The sequence below is a fragment of the Chiloscyllium punctatum genome, chromosome 1 (assembly GCF_047496795.1).
Source record: "Chiloscyllium punctatum isolate Juve2018m chromosome 1, sChiPun1.3, whole genome shotgun sequence".
Classification (NCBI taxonomy): domain Eukaryota; kingdom Metazoa; phylum Chordata; class Chondrichthyes; order Orectolobiformes; family Hemiscylliidae; genus Chiloscyllium; species Chiloscyllium punctatum.
This window is the reverse complement of record NC_092739.1, coordinates 144,562,715-144,582,704: the sequence shown is the minus strand read 5'-3', so window position 1 is coordinate 144,582,704 and position 19,990 is coordinate 144,562,715. Positions and strand designations below refer to the sequence as shown.

At 42.9% G+C, this 19,990-nt stretch overlaps 1 protein-coding gene across 3 annotated transcripts; it reads left to right on the top strand.

Annotated features, from left to right (window-relative positions):
* Positions 1–337: 337 nt before the first annotated feature.
* Positions 338–14,827, top strand: LOC140482700 (T-cell surface glycoprotein CD8 alpha chain-like). Of its 3 annotated transcripts, none has more exons than XM_072580252.1 (7): positions 338–417; positions 1,217–1,540; positions 1,747–1,851; positions 4,753–4,863; positions 4,957–4,996; positions 8,251–8,299; positions 13,755–14,827. In XM_072580252.1, the coding sequence occupies exons 1-6, from the start codon at positions 378–380 to the stop codon at positions 8,294–8,296; spliced, it is 666 nt and encodes a 221-aa protein (XP_072436353.1). In that variant the 5' UTR covers positions 338–377; the 3' UTR covers positions 8,297–8,299; positions 13,755–14,827. The 3 variants fall into 3 exon arrangements, with proteins under 3 accessions (XP_072436353.1, XP_072436336.1, XP_072436344.1); XM_072580235.1 differs by having other exon boundaries at positions 1,747–1,863; XM_072580243.1 differs by lacking the exon at positions 13,755–14,827 and having other exon boundaries at positions 1,747–1,863; positions 8,251–8,344.
* The last annotated feature ends 5,163 nt before the right edge of the window (positions 14,828–19,990 follow it).

Genomic DNA, 19,990 nt, shown 5'->3' with positions numbered 1-19,990 from the left:
AATCTGCTTACGTATTGTTAAAATGAACGTCAATTTAACGGATGCTTGAGGTATGTCTTTCACATATCCTTTGTGACCTGACAGAAAACAATTTGTAACTCAATAAAGTCATGTATCAATTACGCTAATCCCTGAAGGCCTAACACAGTGCCACTGTTTGAGATCCAGCGAATCCCAGATATTTGTATTTCATTTCCAATGGGAGACTGAAACTTATTGGACATGAATGTTCAATGAAGGTACTTGTTAAACAAAATATATCGATACGCCTGCGGAGGTAATGACCTCACGTCCTGATGCGGTGCATTCACGGGTTGTTGCAGAAGTTCCACTCGTTGGTAAACATCGACCTTACACGCAAGTGCCTTGAACCCATCATGAAAACTCTTGGATGCCTGCTCGCGACCCAACTGATAAGTGAGCAATAATATTGAATGATTTATATTCTCTTACTTGTCTCGCAAAGATTAAAGATATTCGGCTATTTGCAGAAGGAAAATGCATACTTTTCGAATTGAAACAAATGGATGATGTGTTTGTGTCTGTGTGTTTGTGTCTGTGTGTGTGGTGGGAGTGAACAAGACATTTTACTTCGATTCGTGTATTTAATGCAATTAAAGGCTTCAATCGAAATAGCGATTTTTTTTAATGAAAAGGGAGACTATGTGCTAATTTCTCCGGACTTCATTGCAAAACTAAAACATGTAGCGCTGTATGTTTCTAACGCCCTCCCTGGAAAATTCGTTGGTCAGTTATGTGGGGACGAGTTATCCCATACCGACTCTGTTCACAACACCAATGTAAAAGGCAATCTATTTCCATTTGGTTCGTAGCCACTAATATGAACATGTTCCAGGTTCAGACAGCCCCATGTCTCTTGATTAGGGAGTGGATTTTGAGATGGATTCACCAGCCCGGGGAATGATGCAGAAATTCAGCAGGTCTGGCAGCATCTCTGGAGTTAAAATTTTGCGTCCTTTTTAAAATTTCTTCAGAATGAGTGAAGAGGTTTTGCCCGAAACGTCGATTCTCCCGCTCCTCGGACGCTGCCTGACCTGCTGTGCTTTTCCAGCACCACACTCTCGAATCTGATCTCCAGCATCTGCAGTCCTCACTGTCTCCTGCTTTCAAAGCTGCCCACCGCGCCCCCCCCACCCCCACCCCCACCCCAAATTAAACACCACTCTGATGTTAATTTGTTTGTGTTTTAACATAGGCACCGTCCTACCGCTTTTATCGGAAAACAGAGTGGTGAAAAAAGGGGGAATCATTCATGTAAAATGTTCATTGCACGCAGACGAGGGGGTATATTGGTTCCAACAGCCCCAGGGTTCCAAGCCGAAGTTCTTGCTGTATATAACAGGCGCGGGAAAAGTGAAAGCTCTGACCGAATCCAACAAATACAATGCAGCGAAGTCATCCACCAAAGTGTCCCTGACGATCAAGAATTTTCAGAAAGAAGACGCGGGGAAGTATTACTGTTTCATGGTCAAGAACATGGCCATGCTTTTTGGGAATGGCATTGAGCTGTATTTTGAAGGTCAGTAAGGTTAAATTATTGATTATAACCCCACGGCTAATTCTACTTTAGTAAATTTTCCCTTTAATGTTTCACCACCCGTGGGTACAGCCGGACGTTTTAATATTTTAATAGATCACTTCGATTTATGCTCATTTTCATTACTATAGTTTTTAAAACTATTATTAAACGCACGTCTCTTTTTAATTTTGGTTGGTTAAATCCAGAGGTTAAAACGACACCAAAACCAACCACCATGCCCACCACGACGCAAGCAAAACCGACTACGCAGGACAGCAAAGGATCTACTCAATGTCATTCAACTCAAAGAGGTACGAGTCAAGGTGGGTCACACGATCAATGCGACGCGAACATTCAGAACATCTTCCAGAGGCAACTTTCAAGCCCTGACTCTGATTCAGACACAGGGTGTCCGGCTAAATGCCAGTTTGATGATCCTCCTGTCGCCGGAGGGAGGCCATTCAGACCATCTTTATCATCCTTTCCCACAATAATCCAGCATTGTTTCCTTGTTTTCTCTATCTCTGTGCACCAAATATTGACTGTATTTTTAAAAAAACCCTTAAAATGCGAAGCGTCACTTCTCAAACATTTGTCACGACGAATCATTAGTTTCCAGAAATCCCTCGGGGGTGGGTGGGGCAGGGGAGTATGGAAGGGGGAAATCACCCAATCGTTCAAAACGTTTTTATTTATTTTGGAATCAGTCCTTAGCCTGTGGGTGTCGCTGGCCAGACCCACGTCTAATTACCCTGGAGTAGATGACGGTGAGTGTGATGCTGGAAAAGCACAGCAGGTCAGGCAGCATCCAAGGAGCAGGAAAATCGACAGTTCAGGATGAAGAGCCTTTGCCCGAAACGTCGATTTTTCCTGCTCCTCGGATGCTGCCTGACCTGCTGTGCTTTTCCAGCACCACTCTAATCTTAACTCTCACAGTTTGGGAGAAGATTTGTAGCTCGTGTGCTCGTTGTTGAGGGTCTGTTCACCGAGCTGGAAATTTGTGTTGCAGACGTTTCTTCCCCTGTCTAGGTGACATCCTCAGGGCTTGGGAGGCTCCTGTGAAGCGCTTCTGTGTTGTTTCCTCCGGCATTTATAGTGGTTTGAATCTGCCTCTTCCGGTTGTCAGTTCCAGCTGTCCACTGCAGTGGCCGATATATTGGGTCCAGGTCGATGTGCTTATTGATTGAATCTGTGGATGAGTGCCATGCCTCTAGGAATTCCCTGGCTGTTCTCTCTTTGGCTTGTCCTATAATAGTAGTGTTGTCCCAGTCGAATTCATGTTGCTTGTCATCTGCGTGTGTGGTTACTAAGGATAGCTGGTCGTGTCGTTTCGTGGTTAGTTGGTGTTCATGGATACGACCGTTAGCTGTCTTCCTGTTTGTCCTATGTAGTGTTTTGTGCAGTCCTTGCATGGGATTTTGACTCTCATCTCCAACATCTGCAGCACCCACTTTCACTTCCTTCAACCACTGTTTTTGGACAAATGCAAACGTGCCTTTCCTCCAGACATTCCAGTAACAGTTTGGGGATACCTTAAATCACTCACTCTTTCTCTCATTCTTGTCCCAACACTAACTTTCTGAATTTGGCATCGTTTTGAGGAACCCAGGCATTCTCTCCCTCACAAAAGCTGGAAGAGACCTTCCCAAGACCGTTGGCCATATCGCTGATGGCCTCTTGTAAATCTTCACCCGTGGTAATGTCCCTATCTCTGAGTCCTAGGGCCCACATTCAAGTCCTGCCTGATGAAGGGCTTTTGCCCGAAACGTCGATTTTCCTGCTCCTTGATGCTGTGCTTTTCCAGCACCACTCTAATCTTATCCCTGAACAGGGTCAGCACCATTTTTAACCCCAAAGTTAAAATGAAACTTTGGTGGAGTGTGAGACGAGCGTCTCCCTCTCTCTCTCTCCTCTCTCTCTGCTTGCCTGTAGCGGGTGCTCCTCTGATGTGTAACGATCAGTTCAGTCTTTCGCCCCTACCCACTGTGCCCTGAAGAAAGCGTTGCCGCTTCTTGACCTTTGGTTTCACTTGATGTAAGCTGGTTCGGATGTACGAGATTTTAACCCTATTTATTCTGTCAGGGTAAATGATGACTCCCCCCTATAAAGTGACCGATTAAAGTTTGAGCTGCGTTCTACCCACAGAACGGTGGTAATCTTTCAGAATTCGCCCTGGGCGTTCACGCGGTCAGTGGTAGCGCCCAGTTTAACAGTTCACACGCCTTCAATGGTGAGCTCAAAGCAGGCGCTGGCGTTCCCGTTAACCCTGGCAGAGGGTAATTCCAGACCAGTGAAAGCCGGTCCGATTTCAGGGGAAAGTAACCATGTATCCTGGTTATCCGGGTCTTTGGGAAATTTAGTGCCTCAATCGTTCAAATCATGATCCTAATCATATCGCCAAAAGAGAAAATGCTGGAAAATCTCAGCAGGTCTGACAGCATCTGTAAGGAGAGGAAAGAGCTGACGTTTTGAGTCTTACTGCCCCTTTGTCTAATCATACCGCAACCACCTTCAAGATCATCAAACCCTGCGCTAGATTTGACTGTGGGAACATCGCCACCCCTTTCACACAACGCGCATGGTTTTAAGTGTGAATCTCCAACGGGACGAACATCACTGCAATGAGTTTCTCTGTACACTGAACATAAAACCTTCTCTCACTACAATGCAACTCCACAATGAATTCCTATCCAACAAGATGCACAGTTAAATGTTTAAACACAGCGGGTTTGAGTTTAACATTTCAGTTGGAAGATATAATTAAGTTAATGGCGGAAGGAGGTTAATCCGTGTCTAAATGCTGGAAATTTCTGTCACTTTGACAGTACCAGGGTTTCTTAGAATGACTGCAAAGCGCGTGTGAATTTTACCCGCCAGAACAGCCGGGGCAATTTGTCTAAATTTATCAAACTGATCGGGGGCTGGGTGGGGGGTTCTGCGTGAAGCTGAGAACAGGCAGCTCCTGCTTCTGGTATATAATTCGCTTCTAATATCCTGGACTATCGGGTTTCTAACTGTATATGTTTGCTCCTGTTCTTCCTGGGCACCTTAACGGTAATTTCCAATGTTAAATCCAATCATTATTATTCTATTTATCGAAATTTTTATTTGCTCGCTCAACCGTGTGTGAATTTTCGGCACATTTGCCTTGGCATTCACGTAACCAGTCATGTGTTGTGTTTACATAGGTCCCCTGTTCTGTTTCATTTCAGGGAACACCGAAGCTTCAATAAGCTGCCACCTTATTATCTGGGCTCCTCTGACTGGCGCCGCCGTCCTGCTGCTCCTCGCACTGATCTGTGTCTCCATCGCTTATTGCAGAAGTACATTTTTCACATCTTTCTCATTTCAGAAAAATTGCCAACTTAACCCTGTTAAATCGAACCTGATTGAATTGCGCTGCACTTGTTTTCTAGGGCCACGCCGGAGACGCTGTCAGCATCAGTTCAGAAAGAGGTCGGTGTTACGTTTGGTTCGTTCACAATAAAAAGACAATCCGGTTTGCAATACGAGATAGTCGCTTTGATGTAACACCTTGCCACATCTCTGAGAAAGGCAACATAGCGACTATTAAATAAACAAGTTGGCTGCGAGTGGAAATGGCTATACTGCACAAGGAATTCCATCTCTATGGTGTTAGGAAAGCACAGAGTGGAATTCTTTCATTAGCTTAGCCCGGTAAAGAATTCTATGAAGTGTTATAACGTTAAAAATCACACAACACCAGGTTATAGTCCAACAGGTTTAATTGGAAGCACACTAGCTTTCGGAGTGCCGCTCCTTCATCAGGTGATATCACCTGAATGCACATTTTATAAAAGCAGCACTGGAGAATTCTCTGGTCCAATTCGCCCTGGGGTGGGTGAAAGGAGAGGGAAGTGGCGGGGGGGGGGGGGGGGGGGGAGGAGGAGGTGAGGGGAGGAGGAGGAGGCTCCGAAAGCTAGTGTGCTTCCAATTAAACCTGTTGGACTATAACCTGGTGTTGTGTGATTTTTAACTTGGTACACCCCAGTCCAACACCGACATCTCCAAATTGTGAAGTGTTATGTCTTGGTGAGGGATCAAAGCTGACAGCTGATGGACATAAGTTTTGGAAACAATAAAAAGGGAAGTTGCAGGTAACCCATATAAGCTAAGAACACGATGGCACAGGGAGAGACCATTCGACCCATTAAGACTCCAACAGCTCTTTGAAGTCCTCACTTGTACAACGAGGTGATTGGCAGCCAATCCGCCACCTTAAGCATTCATTCACAGAATCACAGAGTTCTTTCTTCAATGAGTGCAATATGGCAGCACTGTGTATCACGGACAAGATTCACTGAAGCAACTCATTAAAGATTCAACAGCACCATTCAAACCCAACGACTATCACTACCCAGAATATCAAGGGCAGCTGAATCATGGGGGGGGGCGGGCAACACCAATAAATTTCCTTCGAACTCCCAAATGATTCTGAGTTAGAAATAGGTCTCTAAGCATCCTCTCAGAGGGTCCGCGCACGCTGATCAGCAAGACGGAATTATTGACCTCCGACTCCAGAAGCCCTTAAAACGCAGGGACCTCGGAAATCTACATGGTGGCTGGTTTGACATTCGTTCATCAGTGCTGAATCCAAATCCTGGGAATCCACACCTAAAATCACCTTTGGAGTCCTTCTACATTATAGCATCAGTTTTAGATGCTCATTGTCACCTTCTGAAAAGCAATTGCGACAGGCAATGAATTATAGCTCCTTGAGAAATGCCCACTTCTCATTAAGTAATAAACACATTTCAAATTAAAATTGATTCCGTTGAAAAATATCTAATTAGAAATCATTGACTTAAACGTTAAGTGTTTCTCTTGTGCCAGATATTGACTGACTTGCTGATTAGTTCCAGTACTTGCTGTTTTGATTACAGATAATATCTATCTGGTTTACAGTTTTCAGTTCTCATACATCACATTGTTTAAAAATGATTTTTAAAAATCATTTCAAATACCCTGTTTTAAAACAAAACCTCAAATCTATTCGTGCAAGATGAAGTAGCATATTTTAGAACGATTAATTCTTTTAAAGACTTTTAATAAAGGGAAGAAACATAGTGATTTTGACAGAAAGATTGTAAATTATCTTGCTAGGCTTTATACAAAAGGACTTTGCATACAAAACAGGGATATATTAAGACATTGATTAAGTTAGAGTTTCGAATCTCTGTTTTGATATTGAGCAGACGCACTGAGAGGCTACAATTTAGAAGGCAACAATCATGAAGAAAGATTTTGAGGAAGGTTTTTAAGCCAATTAGGGAAGTAGCAAAGCAAAAAGATTTAAAGTGGAAGTTCCTGGTATAGGACTTAATCACCTAAATGCTCTTAATCCAACTAAAACTGCTTAGGAAGGGAAATGTACAAGAGCCCAATGTTAGACGTTATTAGGATGTAAAATAAGTACAGGATTGGAAGTGACCACAAAAGTCCTACAGGAAATTTTAAAATGATGGCATGGATTTTGAATTCAGTGCATTGAAAAGTAGAGGTAATGGAGGTAGCAAGGACAGAACTGATGAATGAATGGGACTTTGTATGGAACAGATTGTAGTTGCAAGTGTGTTTAACTGGATCTGATAAGTTTAAGAAAGAACCTAATTGTGTTTTTTTAATATTATAAATTCTTAAAGAGAACTAAGATAGAAAAATTGCACTTAGTGATGGTGAATGATTAATATAGAAATATAGAGTCAGGATAATAATGAATATAGGAATGTACTGTAGAGTTAGGATTTACAAGACCAAAAATAATGCACAGAAAAAGAAAAGCATTTATTTCATCAATCATTCCACAAGCCCTATTAAATCTAATTCATCTAACCTTGGGAGGAAACGTTTGTTACATACTGCTGTCCATTTCAAGGGTAATCAAATGAAACTCCATAATATCTATTCTCATAAGTCATTGTTCAACTCTTGCCAACTGCGTTCCACAACCAAACTAAATCACCTTTCCTTCACCCAGCCACAAGGGCAAAATATGGGCTCTCTGATGGGCTCTCTTTCATGGGCTCTCTGATGTTCTCAGTCTGTTTTGCTGTGCAGAAATCATATACTTATTCAGATTTTGTTTTTGCAGTGTTCAATATTTCATAGTCTGTTAGAAATGTTGATGGTATACTGTCAGATGTTTAGATTAAGTTTTTATTAAAGCACATAGGAATCCTGACTCTCAATTCCTATCTTAAGCTCAAATGCCATTGTTAAACTGAAGTAACAAGGTTTTGAGCTGTGCACTGAAGAATAGATTGGCAGAGACCAGAGACACCCGTGGTCCATTAATGAGTTTAAGTTGAGTTTTTAGTGTATTTTTTTCTAGTTGTTTTATATTAATTAAACAGATATATTCATTTCATAAAATATTCACTTAAATGCACTGTTGCTTTATTCCTATTTAAGTATTTCAGGAATAGACCTGTGCCAATACTTAACTCAGTTTTCATAAAGATATTTACTAAATTATGACATAAGTATTTAAAATACATGAAATACATCAGTCACTAACTTTATTGAACAAATTTTCTATATCTAACTATAAGTCATAATTGTTCTATAATCTAGCCATTTCTTTTGTTGGCAGGGGACATATCAAAGCCTACATCAGTTATGACAGCATAACATATTCAAGAAAAATAATTGCTGCTTCTTACATTAACATATTTCTTAATTCATTATAGACCAATTGCTGAAGAAGGTAGAAGACCACAAAACAGATACCTTTAACAAGTATGTACTATACTTCAATGAAGGAAAGAACCAAGTTACTATGGCACAAGTTATGATCTTAGTATTGCATAAATATACTATTAGTGCAGCAAAATATGTCAAGCTTTGTGATTACTTAAGATATTATTCGAGTCATATAGACTCTATAGACCCATTTAACAATTTTAATTGTAAAGTGCTTGTAACACCATAAAATATCAAGATGTTCTTCACTGAGTGATAGTTAATTGATCAAATGTATAGTCTAAAAGATAGCTATTGAGGATTTTTAAAGGGAAGGAGTAAGACAAAGAGATTTGGAGTGGGAGTTCCTGAGATGGGACCTCAATAACTAAATCTGTGATGGCAATTAACAATGCTGAGGAAAGGGAGGATACAAGAACTCAATGTCTGAGATTATTGGGATGTAAACTAAATATAAAGCTGAAAGTGACCACAAAAGTTCCAAATTAAATTTTAAAATTAGATTGAGAATTTTGAATTCAATGCATTGAAAGATGGAGTTGATTGAGATCAATAAGGACAGGTTGTGGGTTGCAGAGTATTAGACAAGTTGGAGTTCAGTATGGGAAGAAGTCCAGGATATGAAACTTGAGTATGTTTGTGAAGTCAACCTATCAAGATATAAAAATATATTTAAATTGTAAAGCCCTTGAGATTTGTGAGAAATTGATATAATTAGAATAGGGTAGTAGAAGTATGCTGCTTTACTGATAAATGGGACAAAGTTGAGCTCAGGTTGTATAGAAAAATAAGGTTCGACAGTTTATTTCAACTTAAGTAAATAGTAAGGTAGATGGTTGAAATCAGAAGAATTTACATAGGATCCCAAGAAGACTCCCCCTTCCCCAGTGTTAACTGTTCCAAATTCCCTAGGAAACTGCTTACTCCTGTTATTTGGATCTTCCCTTCCACTAGGCTTTGATCTCAATTTGCTACCTTCCTAAACTCCATATTATTTAAAATCTTCTTAAGGAGTCCTTTTTTTAAATTTCTTGCATGGAATATAGGTATCATTTGACATTTGTAGCTCATTTCTGATTGCTGTTGAGCTGATTATCTTTCTTGGCCATTTGAGAGGGCAATTAAGAGCCAGCCAAATTTTGTTGGCCTGGAGTCATGTGACTGAGTAAGGAGGGTAGATTTCCTTCACTGAAGGATGGATGTCAATGAATCCGTTTTGATGTCAATCACTTTTTTTAAAATTCCAGATTCTATTGAATTCAAATTTTACCTATTATAAATTCAAATCTATGTGCACAGAACATCAGCCTGGGGCTCTGGATTACTAAAGCAGTGACAACACCCTAACCCTATTACCTCCATCCATTCAATGTATTACTTTGTCAAAAGATTTCTGATAGTTCATATACACCACATGAATACTTTTATGTATTTCTCCAATAGGTCATATCTATCACCTCCTCAAACAGTTCTGTCAGACTTATCAAGTATAATCTCTTGTCTGAAACCTAAGTTTACTGTTTGTAACTATGTTTTATTTGTGAAATAATTTAGCCATTTAAAAATCTTTATTAAAGATTGAAAAATATTCTCAACCCCAGATGCTAACTTAACTGTTCTGAGATTAGCCACTAGACTTAAGCACAACTTTAGGGAGGAAATTCTAGGATTTTGACGCAGACACAGTGAAGAATGACAATATAGTAGCCCCCCCCGATAACCGCAGGGATACGTTCCAAGACCTACTGCAAAACCCAAAACCATGAATCATCATGAACCAATTAATTTAAATGGGAAATTTACCTTCCCGGCAGCCCCCTGGTCCTTGGTTCTGGAATGCTCTCTGTAATGTGTTCAGCCCATGGAAAACTGCAGGTAACTGAGACTGTGGAAACCGAACCCGCGGATACAGTGGTCAGCCTGTATAATTTGAAGTCGTCATTATGTGACTTGAAGGGGATGACTGTAAGATAGTGTTCCCATGCATCTGCTGCCCTTATTCTTCTATGTGGTAATGGCCTCCATTTAGGAAGGAGTTGTTGAAGCAACTTTGGTGTATTGCAGAAAATGACACATATTCCTGTCAATGTGGCTAGAACTGAAGGCAGTGAAAGTTTTAAGGTGGTGGATGCGAAGCTAGTCAAGAAGGCTGCTTTGTCCTGGAGGTGGTTGAGCTTCTTGTGTGTTGTTGGAACTGCACTCATCTAGGCAAGAGGATAATATTGCAATACACTCCTGACTTCTGTTCTGTCGGTAGTGGCAGGTTTTGGGGAATCAGGCGTAGAGGTAGCCATGGCACTTATATGGCTTGTCCAGTTAAGGTTCTGGTTAACAACAATACCCAGGATGTTGACGGTGGGAGATTGTGTGATGGCAATGTCATTGAATGTCAAGAAAGATAGTTAGAATCTCTTGTCAATGACACCTTTTGTAACTCTGCTGATGATTGAGAGCAGGTTGTTATTTGCTGGATTAGATTCCTTCTGTTATTTGTAGACAGAATGTAGCTGTACAATTCCACAATGTTGTAGCTGTAGTGGAGGAGCTTTGCTAGGGATGGATCTAGCCTGAAGCATAGGTCTTCAGAATTTCTCTCAGATGTTGCCAGGATCAATAACAATTTTGTCTTTATTGTTGTATTAATGTCTTCAGCCATTTCATGCTGTCATCTATATTGAATTGAATTGGATGAAGATCTGTAATATTTGACATCTCAAAGAAGTCAAAATGGATCATTCTCTTGGCATTTCTGGTTGAAAATATTTGCAAATGCTTCAACCGTGTTTTTTTTGCACCAAGTGTTGGTCTCTCCCATTACTGAAGTTGGGAATGGTTGTGGAGACCATGCACCCAATTAATTCTCCACCACCATTCATAACTCAGTGTCACAGAACTGAAGAATTCAATCTGATCTGTTGATTGTGAGATACTTCACTCAACCTATAACACGCTGCTTCAGCTATTTAGCATGCTATGCAATAGTCCTATGTTGCAGAGTCACCAGGCTGGTACTTCATTTGTAAATATACCTGATACTGCTCCTGAATACTTTCCTACAGTTTTGATTGAACCAAAATTGATCCATTGGCTTGATGGGACTGGTAGAGTGAGGTAAAAACAATGACTGCAGATGCTGAAAACCAAATACTGGATTAGTGGTGCTGGAAGAGCACAGCAGTTCAGGCAGCATCCAACGAGCAGCGAAATCGACGTTTAGGGCTTTTGCCCGAAACGTCGATTTCGCTGCTCGTTGGATGCTGCCTGAACTGCTGTGCTCTTCCAGCACCACTAATCCAGTATCTGGTAGAGTGAGGGACATGCTGGGCTTTGAGGGTACCAACTAGTGAATACTATTGTCATTCTTCACTGTCTGCGTCAAAATCCTAGAATTTCCTCCCTAAAGTTGTGCTTAAGTCTAGTGGCTAATCTCAGAACAGTTAAGTTAGCATCTGGGGTTGAGAATATTTTTCAATCTTTAATAAAGATTTTTAAATGGCTAAATTATTTCACAAATAAAACATAGTTACAAACAGTAAACTTAGGTTTCAGACAAGAGATTATGCTTGATAAGTCTGACAGAACTGTTTGAGGAGGTGATAGATATGACCTATTGGAGAAATACATAAAAGTATTCATGTGGTGTACATGAACTATCAGAAATCTTTTGACAAAGTAATACATTGAATGGATGGAGGTACCTCATGATGATGATTTAAAAGCCTGAGTGAGACTTAGTTTTGTTTACTAGACATTTTCTGAATCTATCACATTTAGCACAGTGACAGTCATGAACAACATAATGAAGGTAGTCCTCAGTGAGAAGGCAGGACTTGGTCTTCTTATACCAATGGACTTATCAGCCAAGATTGAATAGTGGAACAGAGTTAATGGATCGAATGGCCTAATTCTATTCCTACATCTTATAGTCGTATGAACTTACAGATGCTTCTACATTTGTAGGTAGGTGAGTATATAGTCAAATATGTTTCACCAGTTCTGGTTGGTCTGAGCTGTCAGAGGAAACCAGAGCACCTGGAGGAAACCCATGCAGACACGGGGAGAATGTGCAAACTCCACACAGCTAGTTTCCCAAGCCGGGAATCAAACCCGAGTCCCTGGCACTTTAAGGCACCAGTGCTAACCACTGAGCCACCGTGCTGTCTCCTCACCACCCCCTGCACCCCCCCCCTCCGCCCCCCCAAGGTATGACTCTGTGGGTATGCTTATATCAGACTGTTGGTTGGCTAGAATGTGAGACTTCTGTCTAAATTGATGGATTGATTGCTTTCTTTATTGATCTTTGCATTCAATGTAGGAATTGGGATGTCATGTTGTGGCTGTAAAGGACATTTTAAATTCTGGCCTCCCTGTTTTGGGAAGTATGTTGTTAAACTTGAAAGGGTTCATAACAGATTTACAAGCATATTGTCAGGATTGGAGGTTTGAGCTGTAGGGAATGGCCAAATAGACTGGGGTAGGTTTATAAAATAATGAGGGGCATGGATAGGGTAAATAAACAAGGTCTTTTTCCCAGGGTCGAGGTGTTCAAAACTAGAAGGCATAAGTTTAAGGTGATGGGGAAAGATTTAAAGGAATCTCAGGGGCAATGTTTTCATGCAGAGGGTATGGAATGAGCTGCTTGGGGAAATGGTGGAGGATGGTACAATTACAGCTTTTAAAGGGCATCAGCCTGGATATATGAACAGGAATATGGGCTAAGTGCTGGCAAATGGGACTAGATTAATTTATGATATCTGGCTGGCATGGACCAAAGGGTCCATGGTGTACATCTCCATGACTCTGTGTGTATTTTATTACAAATGCTGTGATAAGTATTAAATTACGAGTGGAAAAGTGAAAATTATAAGTGAAGAAAATTGGCATAAGATCCAGATGTCAGTGAGAAAAGTGTTGCAATGTGAATTGGGCTGGCTGTATCTTTGTAATTTGCAGTGTCCAGGTAGATTGCCAGCCTTCTATCCAATTGTTTCCCTTCTTCCACTTCTGCACAGTGGTTTGATTAGTAATGTCTTGCTGGCCTTTGAAAGGCAGATAAGTTGGACAGACAGTGTAAGGATGGCAGATTTCCTTCTGTGAAGGATATTAATGAATCAAATTGATTTCTAAACAACCCAATAGCTTCGACGATCATCGCTTTTTATTGGAATTTTATGGATGAATAGGATTAAAATTAAATTTCCTGAAATATTAATCAAGGCACCAGTAAATTGATGTGACCATCTTATGTACCAGTGAAAAGTGACCATCCTTTTAATTGAAGCATTATTTTGCAGGGGACACTGTGTAAAGTGAGCCACTCTCAAAGTTTCAGATACAGTTTGTCATTTATCCTTCTCGGATTTAGGATTCACCTCAGTGGGTTAGAAACCCAGGGTCTGGCTCGTGCTACTGTGCCGGGATATGGGTTTCTGTCTCACTTTGTTGCTGCATGAACACATTGATTAAATTATGACATCTTTCCATGTTCCAGGTTCTTTCCGGAAAATGAGTGTGATCCATCCGTGGATTATCAAACCCTCTGAGAGATAAATGATGCTGCGCCAGAGTGACTAAGTACTTCAGCGTGCCTTTATATTTTGCACAACACCCATTCAAATTGCCCCTTTCATTGTTTAGAACATTGCTGTAGCTGACAGAAACTAATACGTGACATGTCCTGCATTTGGGGAGATATTAAAAAGTGGCGACTGATCTAAATGTAAACTTGTCCTTTTTTCAATATCTGTGTTCTGCAACACTTCAACCCACAAGGATGAAGCTACAGTTTCACCTGGTATTTTTTTGATATTTTTCCCAAACGCCCAATTGAAATTGGAGGATGAAAGCTGGGCTCTCTACCGGTGTCCTGGTGATCCAGTCTTGCCAAAGCCACCAGTTTCATCCCCTTGAGCAGAGTGGCTGAGTGGGGAGTTGGGGGGGGTTGGGGTTCAGCTGTGCAAAAGAGGACTTAAACTTCTTCCAATCTGACTGTGACCACAGCCTCCCGAATGGAATAGAAACCAATCCCAAGGAGGGTAATTTTTAAAGTATTATTTATTCACAGGATGTGGGCATCGCTGGCCAGGCCAGCATTCATTGCCCAGAGGGCAGTTAGAGCCAGCCACATTGCTGTGGGTCTGGAGTCACATGTCATGGAGTCATAAAAACAGACCCTTCGGTTCAACTTGCCCCCTGACCAGACATCCTAAATTAATCTCGTCCCATTTGCCAGCACTTGTCCATATCCCTCCAAACCCTTCCGATTCATCTACCCATCCAGATGCCTTTTACATGTTGTAATTGTACCAGCCTCCACCACTTCCTCTGGCAGCTCATTCCTTATACGCGCTACTCTTTGCCTGAAAAAATTGCCCCTTAGATCTCTTTTATATCTTTCCCCTCTCACCCTAAACCTATGCCCTCTAGTTCTGGACTCCCCCACCCCGGGGAAAAAATATCTTGTATATTTACCTTATCCATGCCCCTCATGATTTTAGAAACCTCTAAAGTCACCCCTCAGCCTCACATGTAAACCAGACCAGGTAAGCTTAGCAGATTCCATCCCCAAAGGACATTAATGATTCAGATGGGGGGGGGGGGGGGGGGTTCCACCGATAATTAACAATGGATTCATGGTTATCATGAGTCACTTAATTCCAGAATTTTTATTGAATTCAAATTCCACCATCAACCATGGAGAAAGTCGAATCCAGACTCCCAGATTGTTAGCCGAGTTTCTGCATTAATAGTCTCGCGATGATACCTCTAGACCCTTGCCTCCCCTGATGGAGATTTCAAAGACCCGTGTGTGGGCCAAAATCGAGTCTATCAGTCCCTTTCTGCCATGTCATTGGAGAGAATCTTCAGAGAGAATTTGTTGCAACTATGTGTCGAACAAAGAAATTCAGTTCGGGGTTAGGATTTAAGATTAAAGATCAACCAATTGTTTACACGCAACACTCTCCAATACTGGAACTTCCGCATCCAGTCCGAGCGTACACGAAGATTTATGAATTATTTGACTACTCTTTCAATGCTTTTTTACTGGAACATTTTTGTTTGACTTGGGAAGTCCTGTGTTTATTCCCTGTATTTCCCCCTCGATGTCTGTCGAGTTTGGACTATTTTGCTAACCTGAAGTGAGTCGAATGTAGCTTTTGTGTGTGTGTGTGTGTGAGTGAGAGAGAGAGATATTAAACATTGCAATAAACAACACCCTCGCTCTGGCTTGTCTTTGTGTCGCTTCAGAAACCGCAGCAGATGAGTGGCCGCAGCTCTGAGCACATTCTCGCAAATAGTTGCATTGGTTCCTGCAGAGGCATAGATGCTACCAACCTCGTCAAACAAGACTGAGTTCCTTCGAGCAAGTTATGTGGAGGGGCAGGGTCGCCTCCGGTTTAATAATATACACCACAGCGACCCTGCTCACCCGAGCGAACACTGCCTGATTTTACAAGCGCTTCTCATTCCTATCCCTTTTGTTGTTTAGAATCTGAACTCAAAAATAAATAATCCATCAACTGCAGATTTGGCGTTGCAGTGAGATACGATCTTGCTCGGGGGGGGGGGGGGGAGGTGACCTGAGTCTCGATCAGAGTGGTGCTGGAAAAGCACAGCAGGTCAGGCAGCATCCGAGGAGCAGGAAAATCGACGTTTCGGGCAAAAGCCCTCCATCAGGAATAGAAGCAGGGTGCCTGCAGAGTGGAGAGATCCTTGTTTTTACCGGGGGTTTACCTGCTGAGGGAGGGAGCCCAATCTTCTCCACTTTTGATCTCGAAGTTGGTTGAGTTGGCAGATTCATTTGTAGCAAAGTCACACAAACACACACACAGATCCAGGCTACACACACACACACACACACAGAACCAGGCTTCACACACACAGAACTAGGCTACACACACACACACACACAGAACCAGGCTTCACACACACAGAACTAGGCTACACACACACACACACAGAACCAGGCTTCACACACACAGAACCAGGCTACACACACACACAGAACCAGGCTTCACACACACAGAACTAGGCTACACACACACAGAACTAGGCTACACACACACAGAACTAGGCTACACACACACACACACAGAACTAGGCTACACACACACAGAACTAGGCTACACACACACAGAACTAGGCTACACACACACACACACAGAACCAGGCTTCACACACACAGATCTAGGCTACACACACACACACACACAGAACTAGGCTACACACACACACAGAACTAGGCTTTACACACACAGAACTAGGCTTCACACACACAGAACTAGGCTACACACACACACACAGAACCAGGCTACACACACACACAGAACTAGGCTACACACACACACAGAACTAGGCTACACACACACAGAACTAGGCTTCACACACACAGAACTAGGCTACACACACACACACACAGAACCAGGCTACACACACACAGAACCAGGCTTCACACACACAGAACCAGGCTTCACACACACAGAACTAGGCTTCACACACACAGAACTAGGCTACACACACACACACACAGAACCAGGCTTCACACACACAGAACTAGGCTTCACACACACAGAACCAGGCTTCACACACACAGAACTAGGCTTCACACACACAGAACTAGGCTTCACACACACAGAACTAGGCTACACACACACACACACAGAACCAGGCTTCACACACACACAGAACTAGGCTACACACACACAGAACTAGGCTTCACACACACAGAACTAGGCTACACACACACAGAACTAGGCTACACACACACACACACAGAACTAGGCTACACACACACAGAACTAGGCTACACACACACAGAACTAGGCTACACACACACACACACAGAACTAGGCTACACACACACAGAACTAGGCTACACACACACAGAACTAGGCTACACACACACACACACAGAACTAGGCTACACACACACAGAACTAGGCTACACACACACAGAACTAGGCTACACACACACACACACAGAACCAGGCTTCACACACACAGATCTAGGCTACACACACACACACACACACAGAACTAGGCTACACACACACACAGAACTAGGCTTCACACACACAGAACTAGGCTTCACACACACAGAACTAGGCTACACACACACACACAGAACTAGGCTACACACACACACAGAACTAGGCTACACACACACAGAACTAGGCTTCACACACACAGAACTAGGCTACACACACACAGAACTAGGCTTCACACACACAGAACTAGGCTACACACACACACACACAGAACCAGGCTACACACACACAGAACCAGGCTTCACACACACAGAACCAGGCTTCACACACACAGAACTAGGCTTCACACACACAGAACTAGGCTACACACACACACACACAGAACCAGGCTTCACACACACAGAACTAGGCTTCACACACACAGAACCAGGCTTCACACACACAGAACTAGGCTTCACACACACAGAACTAGGCTTCACACACACAGAACTAGGCTACACACACACACACACAGAACCAGGCTTCACACACACACAGAAGTAGGCTACACACACACAGAACTAGGCTTCACACACACAGAACTAGGCTACACACACACAGAACTAGGCTACACACACACAGAACCAGGCTTCACACACACACAGAACTAGGCTACACACACACAGAACTAGGCTTCACACACACAGAACTAGGCTACACACACACAGAACTAGGCTTCACACACACAGAACCAGGCTTCACACACACAGAACTAGGCTACACACACACAGAACTAGGCTTCACACACACAGAACTAGGCTACACACACACAGAACTAGGCTTCACACACACAGAACTAGGCTTCACACACACAGAACCAGGCTTCACACACACAGAACTAGGCTACACACACACACACACAGAACCAGGCTTCACACACACAGAACTAGGCTACACACACACAGAACTAGGCTACACACACACACACACACAGAACTAGGCTTCACACACACAGAACTAGGCTACACACACACAGAACTAGGCTTCACACACACAGAACTAGGCTACACACACACAGATCTAGGCTACACACACACACACACAGAACTAGGCTACACACACACAGATCTAGGCTACACACACACACACACAGAACTAGGCTACACACACACAGATCTAGGCTACACACACACACACACACAGAACTAGGCTACACACACACAGAACTAGGCTTCACACACACAGAACTAGGCTACACACACACACACAGAACTAGGCTACACACACACACAGAACTAGGCTACACACACACAGAACTAGGCTTCACACACACAGAACTAGGCTACACACACACAGAACTAGGCTACACACACACACAGAACTAGGCTACACACACACAGAACTAGGCTACACACACACAGAACTAGGCTTCACACACACAGAACTAGGCTACACACACACACACACACAGAACCAGGCTACACACACACAGAACCAGGCTTCACACACACAGAACCAGGCTTCACACACACAGAACCAGGCTTCACACACACAGAACCAGGCTTCACACACACAGAACTAGGCTTCACACACACAGAACTAGGCTACACACACACACACACAGAACCAGGCTTCACACACACAGAACTAGGCTTCACACACACAGAACTAGGCTACACACACACAGAACTAGGCTACACACACACAGATCTAGGCTACACACACACACACACACAGAACCAGGCTTCACACACACAGAACTAGGCTTCACACACACAGAACTAGGCTTCACACACACAGAACTAGGCTACACACACACAGAACTAGGCTACACACACACAGATCTAGGCTACACACACACACACACACAGAACTAGGCTACACACACACAGAACTAGGCTACACACACACAGAACTAGGCTACACACACACACACACAGAACCAGGCTTCACACACACAGAACTAGGCTACACACACACAGAACCAGGCTACACACACACAGAACTAGGCTTCACACACACAGAACTAGGCTACACACACACAGAACTAGGCTTCACACACACAGAACCAGGCTTCACACACACAGAACTAGGCTACACACACACACACACAGAACTAGGCTTCACACACACAGAACTAGGCTTCACACACACAGAACTAGGCTACACACACACAGAACTAGGCTTCACACACACAGAACCAGGCTTCACACACACAGAACTAGGCTACACACACACACACACAGAACCAGGCTTCACACACACAGAACTAGGCTACACACACACAGAACTAGGCTACACACACACACACACACAGAACTAGGCTTCACACACACAGAACTAGGCTACACACACACAGAACTAGGCTTCACACACACAGAACTAGGCTACACACACAGAACTAGGCTTCACACACACAGAACTAGGCTACACACACACAGATCTAGGCTACACACACACACACACAGAACTAGGCTACACACACACAGATCTAGGCTACACACACACACACACAGAACTAGGCTACACACACACAGATCTAGGCTACACACACACACACACACACAGAACTAGGCTACACACACACAGAACTAGGCTTCACACACACAGAACTAGGCTACACACACACACACAGAACTAGGCTACACACACACACAGAACTAGGCTACACACACACAGAACTAGGCTTCACACACACAGAACTAGGCTACACACACACAGAACTAGGCTACACACACACACACACAGAACCAGGCTACAC